Here is a 20,900-nt window from a genome sequence, read left to right on the forward strand (position 1 = left end):
AAAATTCAATCGATCTTTTGAAGAAAAAGAAGGTTGGGCACTCTAGAAATGGCAGGTAACTAAACGGGTTGGACTTAGTTCTCGTCTAGGCTTCTTAACAGGTCCAACTTATTCAGATTTGGTTTAACGAAATTGGCATTTAGGTCTGATTCCAGATCTGAATTTTGAATCCATTTTCAGGGTTTAAAAGCATAAGGTTTGCACACAAAAATATGTCACTTTTGTTGTGTTTCAATCTCAAATCTGGATCTAAATATAAAATGGCTCATCAAGATCTGGATCAGTTAATGATCGAATTATCATTTTAGTTAGACTAGATAAAATGGGTCCAGACTCAAGTTGGTAATTGGGTGATTCCAACTTGTTGATAGTCATGTGATTTTGGGTAATGTGAAGCTACCAACAGCTTACAGTATCATGGCTCAAAACGAACTTCATTTTGGATTAAGCCAATTCGGATTTGGGCTGAATCCAACCTTTACTAAATTCGTTTTAGTTGAATTTGGACTCCACTTCATAAAACCCAAGTTGGACCTAACTAACATATACGGTCCTACATTCATTTGTAATTGGGTCATATCTTTTTTAGATTAAGCTATAAAGCCACACATTGGATCCGTATTTGATTGGTAATTGAATCCAGCTTTAAAAAAAAAAAAAAAAAAAAAAAAAAAAAAAAAAAAAAAAAACTTCATTGGATCCCTTTGCATGCATGTTTCTCTCTTTTATTTTAAGCGACTATAGTTAAAACCTGCCGAATCAGGTTCCTTCACTTAGTGGAATCCAAGATAATATCTTGAGCATTGATCAGGTAGCAACTTCCCCTCCCAAATAGTAATTTCATTTATTTATTTGTCGTAGTTGGATCATCAATAAGTGTGAAAGTTACCATCAAAAGCGATGAATTAAACATTTTAAAGTCTCAGACATTATAAAATTCTTACCTGCCAGTTTGTTTCCAAATCCAGAACCATGGAAAGTAATCGCATTTTCAAACGGCCGTTTGTTTTTCTCTGGTTTTCCTTCGATGGGACCGATGCCTTCATACCACATTGCTCGATGGAATTTTTTTCCTTTTTCTGCACTCTAGTTTTCCTGCAAGCCCATTGTCTTCCTCACCATTAACAAGAAACTTGTTTGCAGTAGCCAAGCCTTATTCTACCATTTCTTACAAAGATTGAAATACAAGTGCATGCCTCACTTGAGAATGATTTCCGTGCTCTGCCGCTAACAAGGAAAACTGTGTTCTTACGGCTTAACTCCAAGGGCATTTCTATTATTTTATGGGGACATTTTTTTAATACCACTTTTCCCTTATTATGGGATCTTTTATTCAACTAGCAGGGGCATTACGGTCATTTTCAGCACCATAACACATGGCCCGTATTCTGCACCTCAATCACTAAAAATTTCAGCTATGGCACTGCCTGTTCGCCTTGAAATAGTTAGAAGACGGACAAGTAGCTTATGAGAACTTTTGGATCTCGTGGAAATCATAAGGTAACTTTGTTCCGTATGTCTGTGATTGATTGTTAAAATTCTCAAAGACTGAAGCTTTGAAACCTGTCTCCAAGTACAACCGTAGATTTTAAATTTTAAAGCATAGTAAATGAATGGCACCACAGGCATATGATCCCCACACCAAACGGGTTAGGTGCAATGGACGGGGTAGGGATAGTAGGCGGTCAGTTTCCGTTTTCAGCTTTCAAAGCATCAACTTTTGGTGCTGCAAAAGGAGGAGTATTGATATGCAAGTTGAAGCCACATCGAGGTACCGAAAGCATGCCTGATACCTAGGAGATTGGAGGAAGGATGAAGGCTTCCACGTCACTAAGGCGGCATTTAGATGACAGTCTAAAATGTTCGTTTAGCATCTAAAAAGAGGTTTTTGGAATGTTTATGTGTCATTACAACAAAAAACATAGTTTTGACAAATCTTGGGTTTTGAAAGAGGAGTGCATTTTCTTAGACACGCCTACATGGGTCCAGATCCAAACCTTCTCCAATAGGTCAAACTCTGACCTGAAAAATTGAATCCAGATTCAAGTGGTGAATTGAGCAAACCAGAAACAAGGATGACATCCCCAGAGAAGGCAGTGAGGAATGCACCTGGTAGGTATTGCTATTATTATTATTATTATTATTATTGATGAAAAAAGGACTGGCCTCTTTTGAAACCAATGAAACAAATTCAAGAACTAACACTAACATGGATATCTCCATTCACCTGCTTGCATCCGGTTCCACGTAAATATATATTTACCAGATGAGTTTCAATTTCGAGACAACCTATCTAAACCCTAACAGGGTGAAAGATGATTGAAGGAAAAAAAAAGAGACAAGGAGTAGATGAAAAAGTGAAACAATATGAAATGAGAGTAGTTAAATAATTTTTAATAAAGAAGACTTTTCAACTCATCATGCAAATAACCGGACTGCATTTTCTTTACCAGCACCACCTAAATAGTTGCATACTCGGACCTAATAAATGAATCCAGACCGGAGCCGTTAGTCGAGCAAACCATAGGCATTAACAACCCTTGAAGCAATGCACCTACTAGATATTACTATTGTTGTTGTTGTTGTTATGTTCCAAGGTAAGCCCAGACAATATTAACAAGGAACCGTTCATTATTTTCTATTAGCAAAAGCCGCCGAAACTTTCCTTAGGGTCTAGAGCTGCTTAAGGACCTTGGAGGACCTGTCGTATAGCCATCAACTAAAGTGTTGTGCTTGGTATTGTTTGCAATTGAGGAGAGTAACACCCAGAGGAATCAAACTGATGGAATGCACACACCAACTCGACAACTGAAGACCGCCAATTGTGTTGGTTTCAAGCTGGCATTCGACAGAGAGGTGAGGAACAAGGACAACTCCTTTATATATAAAAAAAAATGACACTAATCTTTCCCCTTTTTCCTCATTGATGGTTGGTAGTAAAAGTTCACAATGATAAAGATAGGGGCAAAAAGATGTGCTTAAATTCACAGCTCTGCAACCAGCTTCCTTCAATGGCTTTATGCAAGAATTACGGTGCATAATGCCAATGAAGCTAACCCTAAGGGCCTTCCATATACTTGGAACCTGTGAAGTGGGTTTAATGAGGACTTCGCTAAGTTAGGCGAATTAGATCTAGCATCTACATTCTGCTACATGTGACAAGCATAGAACAATGCAATCTACATGTCCTTTTTTTCCTATTCTTTTAACCCGAGGCAGAGCTAAAAAATTATAGCTAGTAGTATATTTTAAATGCTTAAGGGGCATCAACATGTAAATGAGAAAAATTGCCCACATGTGGCTCCACCACAACAACCAGGCAAGAAGCTCACAAAATTTGCATTGTATAAATAACCTGGTTCCATGTTGAGTGCAGATCTTAGACGGTTGGAAGCAAATGGGCCTTCCTAAGTCAAGCCCAAGCCAAAGCAATTGATAGCTGTAAAAATGGCTTCAAGGATCTAAATAAACAATGCGGAGAACAAGTCAGAGAAAAGCATAATGGCTTAATTTTAAACAGATCAGCATAGAAACGCCTATAGGACTTGGGAACAAATGTCTAAAATCCATGGCCGCAGAAACCAGGCTCATCTTCAAGGCACAGTACGTCATAGAATGTCTACGAGACATGCCTGTTACTGTTACTTTACGACTAAACAGTCGTAAGACTTTGTAATGGTAACTTATCAGCCCTCATCTTGTAAATGGTAAAAAGGCAAATTGCCTCCGTAGTTCTTCTTGTCGGCCTGTTCTTCACCCTTCTTGAGCGAATCTTGACAGTTTAAACCCTAAAGATCCACACGAAAGGAATACACTGATTTTTTGCATTCTTGCAGTTACTTTGACCAAAAGACTATTAAAGGAACATTTGGTAAATTAGCATCAGCCTCATCTAGTCATCTTGCACGAATGGTTGAGAAAAGAATTGCTTCTTCTTTTCAGCTCTTTAATGTTTCGTTATTCTCCATTTTGCAGGGAATCGAATTTTGGCACGTTCAACCAAATTCGTAAGTTGGAAATCATATCTTGACGTGTTCCATTTGTCATTGTTTTGATAATTCATAGGTCCTTTAATCCTGAAAATAAACATCAAATTTCATATCATAAGAAAATACAATTGAATGTGATCCGTTAAGTGTTCGATGATGGAAATAAACCAAGAGCCAATACACTTTTCTGCTGACTACAGCAACGGCCACCATCTTCCTATAGCATCCGCATACTTCCTCAGGGCCGGCTTACTCTTTGAATTTGCTGATTTTCGATTAGATCCTGACAACACCAAGTTAAGCTTCTGCCGCTCATGCCAAAACACAGAACCGCTTATGTTTTTCTCTAGGCAAGGAAAAATTTCCATAGAGACATTCAAACTAAAAGGAAGGATAAGTTCCTAGGAATTCATGCAAGCAACAAAGCGGAAAAAGGCACCCTTTAATGCTGGGGATGCTTTTCTGCTCTTTTGACTTCTAAAATACACCATCCCCACCAAAAAGCAAAAAACATCAGCCATTTGTGCCCTCATTCATCACTTGATACAAGATACATAATCGTAATAAGTTTAAATCCACCATGAGTAGCTTAGAACTAAAGAACTACACATGAAGTTAAACTGATAAAGCTGAACAGATAACTACTTAAACTGCCTATGACGGCATCCAAGGCAAAAAAAAGCAGGCGTATCTAACATTTATAAGCATAGCATAACCTACTCTTGCAGATATGCACCTAAAATTTTCAATCTATTCCCCAAGTTGTTTACGACTAAGCAGTCAGGATTTAACAATGAAACTATCTATTTTTTCTTGTCTTGCTTTTGGCAACTAATTCTAACAAGCACTTGTGACACAGATCTTCCTCAGGTGGGTTTCGATCCAAACATTTGTTACTTTGCTTGGTCCCAAGCCAACTCAAGACTGTTCAACCAGACCACACCAGTGCCTGTCTAATCCAAAAACCAGATGCTCGTTTGAGTTTGTAATTTGACAGATTCTTCAACTTGTATACATAATAGTAGCCACAGTAGGGGACTGTGGCATGCATAAATTATAAAGACGGAACAAAATGGTAATTTCTCTCCCTTTTTTATTTTGAAAGAAAGAAGACATAAAAAACTAGATAAAGTAATAAAAATAATGTTTTAATGATGATGAACAATTCAGTTTGAGTTTAAATATGAATATATGATGATATCAACATTAAAAAGGGAAAATATGAAAAAAATAAATAAATTTATTTTTCACTTTTTACAAAAAAAAAACATTTGTTCACTTTTTTATTGTTTTTCTTATTTTATCTGTTAATATCGTGATACTTGTGACATATTCTGAACTCGGCCCAAACTGGAGAATAACTGATCAAAAGGCAGTAGAACTACCCAAAAGTATGTCATGTCTGTCCTATTAAAACCCTATATGCATGTTTAGGCCTATAAGTTACACATGAAAAAGATGAGTTGATCCCTTGGTTTGTAAGCGTACCACTTGATGGAGCTGATACTGCAGCATGCAGCCACATAAAACACCACCATATTTTCCTAAGCAATGCAAATTAAGATAACTTTAATGTAATCTAAGTACTCCAGATGAAGATTCAATTTTGTGAAGTGCACAACATAATCAGATATATGCAATTTAACCAATAATTATTGAGTTATATATACCTTACAAGAAGAACAAGCACATGCAAGGTGGCAAATTTATAACCTGTAACTGTATTAAAATGCCAAGGAAACATTTGAATGAATATACATATTGCCTTTATTAAATGGACACCGGACAGTCAATAGGTACCGACATTTACTCGTTCATTTCAAAGCAACATTGAGATAGCCTAACCTTTACCTGCACTTTCTCAAACAAAGTGGCTAAGATAGTTTGCACCAATCCTCCTTGTTTACTCTTGGAACTTCCTTTTGATTTTTCAGTAGTCACTGGTGATTGCTCAGCTTTAGCGGAACGAACACTCTGCACTCTTACAGGGCATCCTCACCATCAACAGTGAACTACCTTGTTGGAGTTTCTTGGCTGTATTATTCAGGCCATGTTCGATGGCCACAGACAAAAACTCCACGGATGAGAATTCAAGAGATAAAAATCCATTCCCTGATTTTTTTTTCTTTTACCTGTGTGATGGGCATGGAATAAAATCCCTGAAATAATTTTTACCGTATGATGGAAGAGAACAAAAATCCATAGATAAAGAAAATGACCGTTGGAAAATTGAACATTGCAAGAATGGAACGTTATTTTGTGAGAAATGTGCATCATCTTCACTATTTCATAATTCATTATGAGAAAAGAGAATTGCCTTAATATTGAGAATCGAAATTCTTTAATGCTAAACATGACATAGAAAATTGAAGTTCAGTACCACAACTTTCTTTTTCTTTGAAATAGCTGCATAGTTTATCCAAATAGTTTATTTTAGCTTCAGATGCCTTAGCATCTCAGTTTCTGATTTGTGATGAAAGTGTCAACATGAAAAGAACAAGAAGCTCACATAAGGAATAGCTAAATCATTTGCAAGCATCTAAATAAATGGACACTATCCAGTATCCATCTATTCTCGCGTAAAAGGAACCAATTCCAATATCAGTATTATGGTCAAGAGTCGGTGCAAAAGAATTTTGCAAGCAAAACGGCACATGTTGCAGCAACAATTAAGCAGGTGCAACTTGCTAACTGATCGGTGACCACCAAACTATCTTTCTGTTTCAGTTACAGTGTGATACATCTAACTGAAAATTTCCATGCACGAGGATCACAGGGCTGTAAAATAGAAAACACAGCATCAGCACAAGGATGGGGATGTGAGAAATGAAGTGCTTCTATTCAAATGCCTTAAGGTGACTTAAAACTCGATAAGTGGAGACATTAGTGAAACATATTAGTTATATAACCAAAAAAATCGAAAAGCAAAAGAGGGAACTTTCATTTCACATAAAGAAACGCAAGAACTCTTTCTTATGGCTCTCCTCCAGAAGGAAGCTTCCCAACCAAGTAGCCCTTCTCAAGTGAATTTGCTAGCCATTGACAACGACACATCAAAACAACTTCATTTGTTAAAAGCAATATGCATCACAGGAAACCAACCATTCAAAAAAAACGAACAAAGATGTCACAACCGAAAACCCCAAAAAAAATACTGAAGGAAAAAAACAACTATTAAAATTGACAGTCATGGCTCATAAATAATAAAAGAAATTTATAAATTCACAGCATTCACTCTTGTTCTTCCAAAGAATCTCAATCAAGAGCTCGCAGGAGACTTCTTGGATGAACTGCCATACTTCTTTGCCACCATAAACCTCGAGATCCAAATTAAAAGAATCATAATCGCAAAAAAAAGGGGCACCAGAAACAACTCTTTCAAGGAACTAATTACCTTCTTCAATGATTCAATTGTCTTGTTAATCTGATTTCTTGAAAAACCCAGCAGCAACAAAGCATCGATGCACTTACCTCCCACCTGCAACACTTTGACTAAATGTAACACAAGTAAAAGAAGAAAAGAAGGAAGGAGATGGATAGTGCTATTTCAGAGGAAAAACTTTCTCACCATCACTCGTGGGAAGAAAAGGTGGTGCTCATGAGGGGGAAACCCAAAAACAGGGTTCCACTACCACCCCGTTCGTATGCATGCCTCCTGTCTCTTCAGAGTAACAGAGCACTTGTAGATGGTTGTGGCATCCGCTGCTGCCGCTGATATGTGAGGAAATGTGCTGCTCAGGAGAAGGCATCAAGGATGGGAAGGCATAAGGCTGTTGCAAGCTCGTGAAATGCCCTAACAGGCAAGAAAAAAAAATCCATGGACAAAAGTTGGACCTAGCAACGTCTGACCTGTTCTGCAGATTTTTATCTGTGGTTGGGATCTCCATAACCAGAGATTACCCGTGCATGAGAGGTCAGGGTGAATTCTTCAAATTGCATCTTTTTATATGTGAGCTACAGTAGATTTCACTGCCATCAAATACCCCCTAAATAGTTAAGAAGCAGTTTTTACCACGGAATCTCCCACTGCTAAGGACATGTGACAATGCCATAGCAGCCCAAGTGCTTGCTTTGTTATCAAGAAAAGGATCTATCCAACAAAGGAATATGCTTAGTTCACTGGAAAGTAATGGCCACAAAACCTTTCTAGCTAACTCCAGTTGCTAACTTTATGTGACATACTGACACTAAACCAAAGCATAGAATTGGCGTTGCACTTCTAACTTTTTTGTACTTAGATTTCAGGTAAGATACTGACATGATAAATGACAAAGAAGCCCCAAAAGAAGGAGAAAAAGGGATGTGGAATCGCATCTCTCTCCATGTGGCTCTAGTTCATATGTACCATCATCAAAACAGTTCAGACAATTGTTATTTCACTTCCCAAGAGAAATAACAACTTTTTCATACTTATACCAAACTTCAGAAAACTGGTTTAGCTTTACATGTAAAAGAAACCTACACTTTGCAGAGAAGCTGCTTCTGTAGTTTGTAATATATGCAAGGACATGGCAATCTGAAACAGAATCTTGAGAAAAGCAGTATAACATCCAGCAGTGCAGAAAAGTTAAAAATGTAACCTTTTACTGTCAAGGAAGCATATCAGCTTCACTGTGTTGGATACATGTAGGATTTTACATCCACCTGAAGTAAATTAAGCATTCATCAGCCATCACAACAACTGCTGCACCTCTGGGAAATATTTACTTTAAAGACAAATTACATCTATAAAAGTGAAGGACTAAATTGAGAAATCAAACATGTTAAACTGTATCAGGCAGAAGCAGTTATGCATGGCACAAATGAAGTGCCACAAGCAATCCACTGCCGCTTTCTTCCACGAGCAAGTGTGCACCCTGGCACCTTCTGCCATTTCTTGCTTGATATATCATAAAGTACTAGGCGATTCATCTGCTTAGAGCGCAGTGACAACAAAAGCAGGTTTCTGTTACCTAAGCACATCATACGCACTTGCCTGCCATAGAACTCTAAGCACATCATATTTGGCATTCTGTCAACCTCCTTCCACAAGAGAGTCATCTTCTGGAGCTCCCATATGCATACGCATGTGGCCGCATTCTTGGTCAGCAGGCCAATGAGTATGATACGACCCCTACACTCCGCCAGTATGTGATCCGTTGAATGAGGCGGAAGTGGTATGCTAAACTGTCTCCACACATGGCTCTCCATGTTGTAGGAGACAAGGCCGTCTGGGTTAGCCCGCATGAAATACAACACTTGGTCAATAGCAACAGCCTGAGACCGGAAGTTCAAATCAAGAGGAAGCTTTATATGAGAAGGCAAGCTTCCTGGACGAGTCCAGCTGTTGCAAACAGAACTGTAGACCTCATAATCTCCATTAGCTTCTAACCACATGATCTCATATGCATTTCCTTTTGCTGATAGAGTCATCCCAACTGCAATACGTGACCAATCATGAACAGACCTTGAGGGCAAAGTTCTGAAAGCCTGAGTGAGGGGATTGCAGACAAAAAAATTCCTATTCCCAATATCAAGAAAACAAACCAGGCCACCAGCTGAAGTCACTGGAAGAATTATTTCCTTTGCAGGGAATGAAGGCATGGATGGGTGATGCCACTTCTTCAACAAAGGATTGTACATAGCTCCAGTATTAGTGTCCTCATGAGTTATCGTGTAAAACCATGGATGTGGTTGCTCAACTTGTGCGCACTCTTGTGAAAAACTATGTGATGAGAGCAAAGAATTCCACTTGCGACATACAGCACGGAAGCGGAAGAAGGAGGCAATGGGCAATCTTGCACTAACGACCTCAAACAAATCCTCTGGAAATTCTCTCCAGATATCCTCTTCCATAACTATCTCATGGTTCTTGCTTTCTCTACGTGATTTCTTGGAGGGAGGGCACATTGCTTCACTTGTCTTCACTGTGTCAGACTTCACTTCTTTCACAAAACTGCAGTGATCATCATTGTTGGAGACACTCCCTAGCTCAATCAAGCGGCCTCTGCTCAGAAGGCAATGAAATCAAAGTTAACTCCACTGTTCCATAGTAACCATAGTATAAAAAGGTAGTTCAAATGGCAACGGCAGATTTTGGAAAACTACAATGCCAAAGCAGATAAATAGGAGTAAAGAATGGATAGGTTTTCAGAAAAAGGAGAAACATATCGCACCATAATGGAAAAGGATTCATTGGTTTACCAAAACTACAGCTTGAGAAGGAAAATATTGAGAATGGTTGGTACATGAAACAACATGAAAACCAACAAAAGTCATATCCCTAACCAATATTCTTTAACAGCAGAATCTGTCAGACCATCATATGGTTGGTAAACAAAGCAATGCTGAAAAGAGCGGTGCTTGCAATCAACAATGGCTTCCAAATTTCTCAAAAACTAAAAGGCTCTCTATTAAAAAGGCCTTTCGCCTAACAACCAACTATTGCAACTCCTCTCCAATGAAAATACAACAGCCAACACAAATTTGGGAATCATCATAACCACTTCACGATGACCTAAAAATTATAACATGCAACCAATACAACTTTTTCAAACAAAATTGTAAAGAAGAAAAGTTTCTTGCATCAATGCACCTTTTTTTCTGTAACAAGTTAAGTTACATGTACTCTCATGTCCCAAGATGAGGATGTGTGGCCGGTAAACGATTGCAACGTGCAATCCATTTACAACCTCGAACTAATACAGATTGGAGAAGTCTATAAAGAAACAGAACAAAAAAGGCAGCTTAACACTTACTCCGTTAAGCATAAAAGTGTGCAGACCCTTAATTAATGGCCTAGTGTGACAGCTTTTCACTTTTGAAGATTAGTAGCCTGGTGCAATATCATATGTATAACATGCTTACAGAAACTTAACAGTTCAAATATGAAAGCATTGAAACAAACAGGCTTAATAGTTTGTGTGATTAGTTACTTTAGTAAAACATGTATATAAAAGCACTACAGGAAAAGGAATATCGAAGCAAATCACAAGCCAGGGAAAAGAATAACAACTAGAACATCTTCAATCAATATCAAAATGCTTTGCCAGTGGAAACAAATAGTAAGATTGAGAAAAATCCAGAAAAAAGAAGTTCAAATACACAAATACAAAAGTAACAACCCAAAAGGGCAGAAATCACAAGAATCACCTCAAAGAAATCAAAAGAAAATTCACCACAGAAAATCTTACTACCACCGCAAATTTGACTCTATGATAGTAAGCACAAGAATAAAGTTACCTGAAATACTCAAATAGAATTTCTTCCAGTTGCAACACAAAAGTATATAAAGGACCTCAAGAAATTGTTTTCTCAAATAAAAGGCAAGCAGCCAACTAAACCCCATATCTTAAAAAAAATCCTAAGTTTTTTTCTAAAGAAAAAAGTCAAATCATCAATGAGAAACATTAAAAAATAACATAAAAAAGAACAGTGATTATGAAATATCCGCTTGATAAATTGAAAAGAAGCATCGCACGAAATTAACAAAATTCCCAAACATGAACCAAGAAAAGCCTAAAGCTAGAACATTACAGTGGATTAGTTTGTGTGTGTATCTGACAAATCCATTTATCCCAAAACATCCAGGACAATCCAAGAAACTTCTGTGGTCGACCAAAACACAGCCACCTTACGTTTCTAGACAGCAAACATATCCAAAAGATGGTACATAGTAAGGACCCTCCAATTGATCTACAAACAATGAGATGGATTGGGATTTTCTACCATGAATCATAATCCAGGATACCAACTTATCCCAACTTGGTAGTCCATTCAAGCATCATAGTTGAAGTTTCTTAACCAAACAATAGGAAGAAGAATGGCTTGAAACAAGAGAACAAGAGAGGCACAAGAACAAGGAAAAGTAGGACCAATCAAAGCAATTAGATCAAGCAGCAAGATCAAAGAATACCAACAGGGTTAAAATGGCTTGCCTTTCCAGATTCCTGTAAGAGGACGAGGGCGAAGAAGAGTGTGTCACCGATGAGGGCCTTGAGTCAACGTCGTAGAGCTCCCAAAGGATGCGGAGGCGGAGGTGAGAGATGACCTGGCTGAGCATGGACATGCTCTCCATCCACCTCTCCTCTCACCTCCTCCTACCTTCTTCTTCCTCCTCCTCCTCTCCACCTGTTCCTTCCTCTTCACTCCATGACCTGAGGGTGAAGGCCTTCTATTGCTCCCTCGCCCATTCCTCCTCCTCTCCTCTCCTCTCCTCTCCTCTCTTCTGGCCCACTGCGGTATTACTGCATATAAGTATAAATTTATCCTCATTCTGAGGATTAATTACGAAGATGCCATCAAGTTTTTTGGTTCCTTTTGTTTGGATTCCTTTGGGCCCTGTTAGATGGCCACAGATAAAATCTAATAGACAAAAATCCATGGATGAAAATCCAAGAAGTAAAGTCCCTGCCCTGAATTCTTTACTTGTTTGTGAAGAGAATGAAATAAAATCCACTGTGAGTGGAAAAGAACTCAGGGATAAAAAAGTTAACATTGTCACTGTGCAACGTTGCAGACTTTGGTACCCAACACATCTCCTTTACCACTGTGCAACTAGGATTATGGATGGCACCAACACATCTCCTTAATAAGAAACCGACATCCCAAATAAAGGGATTTAACCATTCAGCAGACGAAATACAGTGATTAGTGGACCCGCAAATGTCATACCTATTCTTCAGAACTAGTTTTTTGAGACAATTTAAGATGTAAAGATTAAATGAGGAAAATTGAGACATGAAAACTAACAGTGCCTACAAAAGTACAACCGTTAGTTCGAGTAAAGTCGCTCAAGCTCAAGGCAAAATGAGACGTAATAGGGATGGAGAAGACATTGTAAAACTTGGGTAGAAAAGTTCCCAATAATGACAGCTTCAATCTTCCTCTAAATCTCATTACCACCATCTGAAGAAGTGGAACTGTGCCTCAGCATCAGGCCATCAAATAAAGAAAAAAGCACAAGGAGTGCTATCACACAAACAGGGACGGAGGCCATTGTCGCAACTAATGGTAGAAGGGAAAAAATTAATAAGCATTTCCAATTGCTAATCAGCACAATTTAGTCCAACAAAAAAAGGATATAAAAACTAATCAAAGATTTGGCAATGTTCACAAAAATCTTGACGCACTGAAACCCCGGAAAAGCTTAGACTCCAAGAAAACCTTAAAGTAATGCCATTTTCAAGAAAGAAGAGAATGACACTAAGCCCAACATATTCAATTGTAAGAGAATACAAAACTTCTTTCAGCAAGAAAGCCGGCGGAGAGCCTACCAGGATAACAGGGATCCCCATTTCTCCTCGTGGATCTGGCACCACCATTACTTTCTTAGAGTCCTGCCTGAATATATACATCTATAGAGGATACCAATTTCAGGAACAACAGAGAGGTTCCTCACAAATTAGACCGTTTGAATCTCGTGACTTTTCATCGATAAACCCTAAGACAAAATCCTAAATTTCTGATGACTTCCGATCCACAAAATCCTAATCTCGACCCAGATTTACAACCAATGAACGAAATAAAACAAAAAAAAATCAGAACTTGGAAACGAAGTACAGAACCCTGAAGCTTGACCACACTATCTATCGCCGCTGAAGAACCATGACTGTACGATGGTCTAGAAGAAGATGCTGTTGATGATGGAGAAAGAGTTATGGTTGAAGGGATAAAATGCGCAAGCTGCAGATATGACATACTCGCTTGAGAGAGAGAGAGAGAGAGAGAGACGGCCTACCAGCGAGAAAGAGCTGCTGCGGAGAGGTGGCGTTGCTGCGGAGACGGCCAGGGAGAGGAGAAGCAGAGGCTAGAAACGAGAACGATGCCCTAACCGGAAGAATTCTTGTCCGTGGAGAAAAGTCTGACCGCCCAGAGGTCAGACTTTTTTTCGAGGGAGAAAAATCCGCTCTCAACCCCGGAGAGGGCGGACTTTTTTTCCCCAGCGTGATGAAGCGGAGACAGCCATTAGAGCGTGGATTTCTTTCCCCCTACCTACAGTACATTTCACGGCCATCAAACGGTACCTCCCTCTTATTTGTGTGTGAGTCGGTATTATAATTAATTAACGCTACGAAGGGAAAGAAAGAAAAAAGAATGAATTGGAAGAAAATGAAAGGAAAAAAATGGAAGTGTATGGGAAGGGAAATGAGATGAGAGGAAAGATAATGAATATTCATTTTTTTTTCTTTCAATCTCTCAAAAATTATTGAAATTATATTAAAAAATCATTTATTTTCTTTTTTTATTCCCTTTGCATCCAAATACAGTTATTAGTTACTCTTTTCTTTTCCTCTATATTAATTAGTCATCCAAACACATTTTCCTCTATATTAATTAGTCATCCAAACCCTCTTTCTCTTTTCTTTTCCTTTGCATCCAAATTTTTCTTTCCTTTCCCTCCATCTTAATCCATCTTAATTAAAGACCTTTCTTTCTCTCCTTCTCCCTCTAAGCTGTAAGTCTCTATCTAAACAGGCTTTAAGTCTCCAAAGGATTGGCCAAAGATGAGATGAGTGCTGGCAAATTCATTCAAATCTTTGCGCTGCTAAAAAAAAGTTATTAACATACAAAGTTGAATATCTTATTCCCTTTTCAGAATTATATATATATATATATATATATATATATATATATATGATTTTGCTCGCATACTTGTCACTTTAAATTGTTATTTTTCGTTTATTACATTGTTTGTTGAATATTATATACTTTTACATTTTTAAGCATGATGCTTAAGCATCCTTCACCTCACTTTGCTTTCTCACTTACAAATGCATCGCTTTGCATTATCATATTTAACAACATTGATCACAAATGAGCACGTGGTAGAACAAGTGATCCGTCTGTCTGTCAAAGCAGCGAAAAATTTATGAACTGGAGAACATATATCTTATGAAAAACACTTATGCATAGCCAAGCGTATGTGTGACAAAAACAAGCAAACACGTATACTCCATATTACGGAAGCTTTGGATTCTATCCAAAGCTTTTTACTAAACAAGATTATTAACGAAGAACGTCCCATACCAAAAAATAATAACATACAATAGCTGAAGATAAAAAATATATCACGTGATTCGATATGAACAAGTTTTAGTTTTATTTCGAATGTTGGATTTAGGATGGCATTATCCTTTTCTTTTTTACCTCTGCTTTGTGCACTGGCCGGTGGTCTCCCATGGAATTGCATTATGAACAAAAGAATTTGCACCTCTATTCTCATGGTTTGAGGGATTACACGCAATTTTGCTCTTCAAGGATGGAAGTGACGGCGCTAGAGTTGGGAAAAAGATAAATTTCAATTATTTTCTTCAAAACAAGTGAAACTCGCTCTTAAATCGCACAGCTTCTGGTCTGCTATGTTTCTTAAAAATTCTTCTGCAATCAGCTACTTCTGACATAGATCCAACTTTTCATTGCAATGGGAAGAAACACCTCGCCCTACATTTTTTACAAGATACACACTTTCACAAGCACCCCGCTTCTCTCTCACACCACAAATCAACAATACTAAAACATCATATAGACTATGGTAACCATCACTACTAAAACACCATAAACTATGTCCATATGACCATACAGTCAGACCGCAACGCTCCATTAACAGGATTCTCTCCCTCTGAATCTATAGGCAGCGGAACCAGTTCCACACTGGAGAGAGAGACCTAGCATCTACTTGGTGATTCACAAAATTACAGGAGTGGAGGACGTAGAAGAAGAACGGGACTAGGGAACATTAGTGTAACGAAGATAGTCTTTCCCAGACGGCAGCTTTGCAGATTCGTAGCCCTGAGGGAACATCTTCTTCGCTTCATCGCTAGAAACAGACGGCGAGATGACGACCTTGTCCCCGGGCTTCCAGTTCACAGGGGTCGCCACCTTGTGCTTTGAAGTGATGAGCAGCGAATCCAGCACCCTTATCACCTCATCCACGTTCCTCCCCGTCGTCGCCGGGTAGAGCAGACTCAGCTTCACCTGAACAACACACCACACAAGAAAGACAAAGCAAGTCAGTACAACCGCTACCCACAAATCTCCTTCATGTTTTAACCATGAAATCTGTGTAGAGCACCTGTTTGTTGGGGGCAACAATGTGCAGAGCCCTAGAGGGAAGAGGTTTCCCATGTGGGTCTCTCTCGTCTGGGTCGATCATGTTGAGCTCCTTGATTATCTCCCTGTTGGGGTCCGCCATTATAGGGTATGCAACCTTGCATCCTGGCTGCAGTCCAATCCAATCAACTATCAGTAACCGATACATCACCTTCTTGCAATTTATAGTTACAGTCTAACCGTATAATCTTCCTCAGACGCTCATGAAAGAATCGAACTTCCGTAAAGATGACAAAAACTTTTCTAAAAACTCGGCATAACCAGAGAGAGACAGAGAGATATAGAGAGAGAACTGTGTGAGCCTCAATGTCCTTGATCCACTCGTTGTGACAGTGGACGTCGTCACAGGAGATGCCGAGCAACTTGACTCCACGTTTGTCAAACTCTTGTTGGTAGGCGGCCATCTTACCCAGCTCGGTCGTGCATACCGGTGTGAAGTCCCCTGCTCAAAAGATCATCGATTTATGAGAGAAACAGAGAGAGTGAGAGAGAGTTCTTTCTCTGATGGAGACACAGTAGTCTTCGGTAGGACGAAGAAAGAAAGGAACAAAAAATGCATATTTAATACCAGGGTGCGAAAAGATGATGGTCCAACTATCATCCACATACTCATGAAGCCTTATTCTTCCACGAGTAGAATCCGCTTCAACGTTGGGAATGGTATCGCCAATCGTTAACCCAGGCATCCTGCCGGCCTCTCTGCAACTACTCGCCGCCACTACCACGGCGCCTCCCCTTTCGATCACAAAACAATGAAGACGCAAGAAGGCAATCTTTATACGGATATTCCGCCGTCACATGTCAGACACGTCGCCGAGGGATGCTGGAAGACATGGGCAGCGTGTCGGCCGGAGAGCCGTCCGATGATACGCGTGTTAGTCATGCAAGAAAAGGGCTCATAATAGAAGCATTTGTTAAACTAGATAGACTAATCTATCACGACAAAATAATCTACCACTTCACTCCGTTCTAGCTAGAATAATCTAGCACTTCACGGATGACGTTCGTTCTCGCTAGAATAATCCAGCACCTCACTGGTAACGTTCGTGTTTAATAGTAAATGTTAATAACGATTAATTTTTTTTTGGACGGTTGAAAAGCTTTTGTTCTATACGGCATGTTTTTAGTAGAATATTACATTCATCGTGTTCCGAATTACATATCAGTAGTTATCAAACATTTTGAAGGTACCTACCAGGCACCGCACCACCAACCTCTCGAAAACTTTCCAATTTCTTTTTTGCCACAATTTTTTTTACTCGAAACTTCATAATAACTTTGCCATATTGCATTTCACCTACAACAAGTTTATGTTTGCTGAAATAACGAACTTCTGACCGCTTCATGTCACAGTTTGCAGCTGCTGCCGTTTACAGACAATAACACCAACCTTTTCTCTATGTCAAAGCACCTGAAACAAATTGCTATCTAAAAAGATAATAAAACGGTGAATCATCAAACATTTCATCTGTTTTGGTCTGTGTTTTATAAATGGCTTGGCGCAAAATAAGAAACGGTCTCTCCAAATGAATGGTTAGGAGTTCAGGTCCTTGATAAAATCAAGTCTACCATGCAGACACCCAAGATTTTGTAACGAAAAATGGAGAGACTGGAAGGGAAATGAATGGGTGTTTCTTCTTGATCCCAAGATTGTCTTCTACCCATTGACATCTGCGTGCATGGAAAAGTGTCGTCTGTTGCACACGGGCATCCTGCATACAGTGGAGAAGAAGCACATAGGAGCGCCATCAGCTTCTCCATCACAGGTACACAATCTCTCTCTCTCTCCAGAGGAGGGCTTGGCCCTCTCTACTCTTTATAGGGGGAGATTCAGGTGACTCTCCTTGCTCTGTCGTCGGCTGCTGACGGCAGAGCAAGGAGAGGAGCATGGCATTGCTGCTGATGACAGAGCAGGGGAAGGGTCGGGCGTTCCCCAATTTGACTACAAAGGAGAAAGGCCGACTCTCCCTTGTCTACCTCTTTTCAGTGGATAGGTAACAGCCCTCCTGCTGCCCCTTTTCAGCCGTCGGCAACTGCCAGTGGCAATGTACTAGCGATGCAGAGAAGGGTGAGAGGTTCGATGCCTCCCTCTTCTCTGCCGTTGGCAGCACGCGGGTCGTCTTTCGTCTGCTCCGTCGATGGCAACTCATTTTTCATATTTGATTTTTTAATAATTTTGTTATAGTTTTTCTTAAGACTACTGCATTCATTAAGTGTGTTTCGTCTGAGAGAGAAAGAGAAAGATCTGCTGTAAGCATGGGAGAAATATGATTATACAGGAATGTGAGCATGGGAGAAATATGATTATACAGGAATATGCAGTGCCATATTTCAAGAGAACATTGAATTGATTCAATGTTCCATATGTATAAGTAGTCTTACAATTTAAATATTGCGTTTATAAGGAGTCATACAATTGAAAATATTGAGATACACATCACTGTGTAAACAATATATGTAAGACTAGAGATGTTTACAAATAATATATGCAAGATCGGATGCTACCATTTATGAAAAAAAATATTTTTTAGTTGAATGTGGTTGCTCCTAGGCCAACTGACTAACAATTACAGTCTTCTTGCTTTATGTTAAACAACTTTTTTTTTGCCAACTAGTATATTTTGACATTTTGTTGAATGATGTACGTTGTCCATCTACCATTGAAATATATATAATTGACAAGTAACTAGCATGTTCAAGTAATTAAACTTATTTGTTCTTTACAATTTGAGTTATTAATTTTCATTGTACTATTATTTTGTTTATTTTTTAAGGAAGAATATTTTCTATGTTACAGTGGTGCAATATTTTTTAAGGAAGAATATTTTTTATGTTACAGTGGCACGAGAGATCACAACGAAGAATATTTTTTAAGGACATGGATAAGAATGCAAGTCACAGTTTTTTTTTATGTTATATTTTTTATTATTTCATGCGGCAACATCTTGTGCATTGATCAATTAAATTATGTTATGGAGGAAGACAAATGATTATAGATCAAATCATATAGGAACTAGATGATAATGTACAATGGTGCAATATAACACATATGAGTACAACAACTTTTAGAGAATTATGTAAGAACAACTTTTAGAGAATTATGTAATTTTTTTTCAGGTGATTGTGGACTATGTGGTACATGACATGGCAAAGTAGAAGAACAAGTTGCATTATTCCTTATGATGTTATCTCACATGTATAAACACCCAATAGTTCAGTTTTGAGTTCATTGTTTTACATAGACAATATCTCAACATTTTCACAAAGTATTGAGTCTAATCATTTAATTATATGACAAAATTCATTCCACGACCTTATGTATCAATTGGCCAAATGAAATTTTGTGCAGTAATAGATTTTGCTGCTACTTTCAAGCAATACAATTATTAATTAGTTTTATTATGTTTGTAATTTGCCAATATTGCATTGGCACTAGGCATTTCATAATTGTATTGGAAAAATTGATGAAATACATTTTCGTGTTAAAATATCCTTATAGAGGATGCACCAATATATCATGGTATAAAAGACTTAAATTTAAAAGCTTGTTCTTATGACATGAAATTTACCTAGGATGAAAAGGAACTGATTTTGATGTATGAATCATAAAAAAGTGTTGACAAGAAAAGATAAATTAAGAATTGTTGAAGGTAATTATAATTCAAAACTTACATAATTTAATAATTTTGTGAAATATGGACTTAACAATGCAACTTATATTCATTGCTTTATGTAAATATTATATTGTTGATGTGTACTTCCCATTAAAGCGTATATTTATTATAAAACCACCCTTTAAAGAAGTGAGATATCATTTAAAATAGTACTTAGGTAAAACGTATATTTATTATAAAACCACCCTTTAGAGATGTGAGATATCATTTTATATAATACTTAGGTTATGTTTAATAACTTTGGATCGGGTACGGGAAAATGGGTATGGATACAGTGTTTTTGCAAATCATATAATGGGTATGATGTTTTTTTTATGCGATAATATTAATTTTTTAATTAAAAAAATTAAGAAAAACAAAATAAAAGATATCATTACAGCAAACAACATAATTTTTTTATGTGATCCTAATAACTTAAATGTTTTGTCCCTTACATATCGCTTATCCAACAAAATGTAGCATGGATCAACACTCCTCTAAAGTAGTCGTGAACCTCCCCAACATTATAAAAATCTCTACCATGCTCTCTAAATGCTTCAAATACATTATCAACCCCCTTAAGGCAATTATCCATAAAAATTAAGCTCGTTTGACTGTCTTACCCTCTTACAGCTCTCAAACAGATATAGTCGTCTGCAGCAAACCCTCAAATGTTCGGCCAGACGCAAAATGTCGAAGGCAGTATGCTACCGCCTTCCAACACTCCCTATTTGCTGGAAAGAGGGAAAAAAACTTATTCCCCAAGCTGCCAAAAGTAAAACAGCACTAAGAATGAGAATGAGCAAAAGAGAAAGTGAAAGCGAGAGAGAGGGAGAAAACAAGAGGGAGCTCCGGAGAAATGAGGGAGAGCCCGAGAGGGTCAGTGAGGCAAGTTATTTGCCGTTCATCGCCGTCCACCGGTCGTCCATCTCCGGTTGCCGCCGTTGCCTAAAAATCTTCCGCCGTTGGAAGAAGGAAGAAAGTCAGAGACTCGAGAGGCATTGAGGAAGAAGACGGCGTAGGGTTTTTTTTTGTTGCTTTTCATTTTCATACGGTTTGGTCACCACGTACCGGCGTACCGGTACAGGTACGCGGGTCCATCCCGCGTACCACGGTGACATAGCTTTGGATCTTAGATCTGAAGTTGCATAAAAAGGTCTCTTTTGGA

The 20,900-nt window shown here is 38.4% G+C and overlaps 2 protein-coding genes across 23 annotated transcripts in view; both read right to left on the reverse strand.

The window, feature by feature from the left end:
• Positions 1–8,552: 8,552 nt before the first annotated feature.
• LOC116262127 (F-box only protein 6-like) lies at positions 8,553–13,961 on the reverse strand. The gene is made up of 2 exons (XM_031641228.2): positions 11,906–13,961; positions 8,553–9,975 (listed from the first exon to the last, which is right to left on the reverse strand). Exons 1-2 carry the CDS (start codon positions 12,043–12,045, stop codon positions 8,763–8,765), a joined length of 1,353 nt encoding a protein of 450 aa, XP_031497088.1. The 5' UTR covers positions 12,046–13,961; the 3' UTR covers positions 8,553–8,762.
• A 1,346-nt stretch (positions 13,962–15,307) lies between these two features.
• LOC116263208 (1-Cys peroxiredoxin) overlaps positions 15,308–20,900 on the reverse strand; it is a 37,783-nt gene continuing 32,190 nt past the window's right edge. For 20 of the 22 annotated variants that reach the window (XM_050080007.1, XM_050080010.1, XM_050080004.1 and 17 more), the window contains 5 exons: positions 20,356–20,498; positions 16,648–16,902; positions 16,373–16,521; positions 16,042–16,188; positions 15,308–15,944 (listed from right to left, as the gene is read on the reverse strand). In XM_050080007.1, coding sequence (XP_049935964.1) covers positions 15,696–15,944; positions 16,042–16,188; positions 16,373–16,521; positions 16,648–16,765 — 663 coding nt within the window. In that variant the 5' untranslated portion in view covers positions 16,766–16,902; positions 20,356–20,498 and the 3' untranslated portion in view covers positions 15,308–15,695. The other 2 variants (XM_050080002.1, XR_007574419.1) reach the window with 2 other exon arrangements.

Source organism: Nymphaea colorata, chromosome 10 (genome assembly GCF_008831285.2).
Source record: "Nymphaea colorata isolate Beijing-Zhang1983 chromosome 10, ASM883128v2, whole genome shotgun sequence".
NCBI lineage: Eukaryota > Viridiplantae > Streptophyta > Magnoliopsida > Nymphaeales > Nymphaeaceae > Nymphaea > Nymphaea colorata.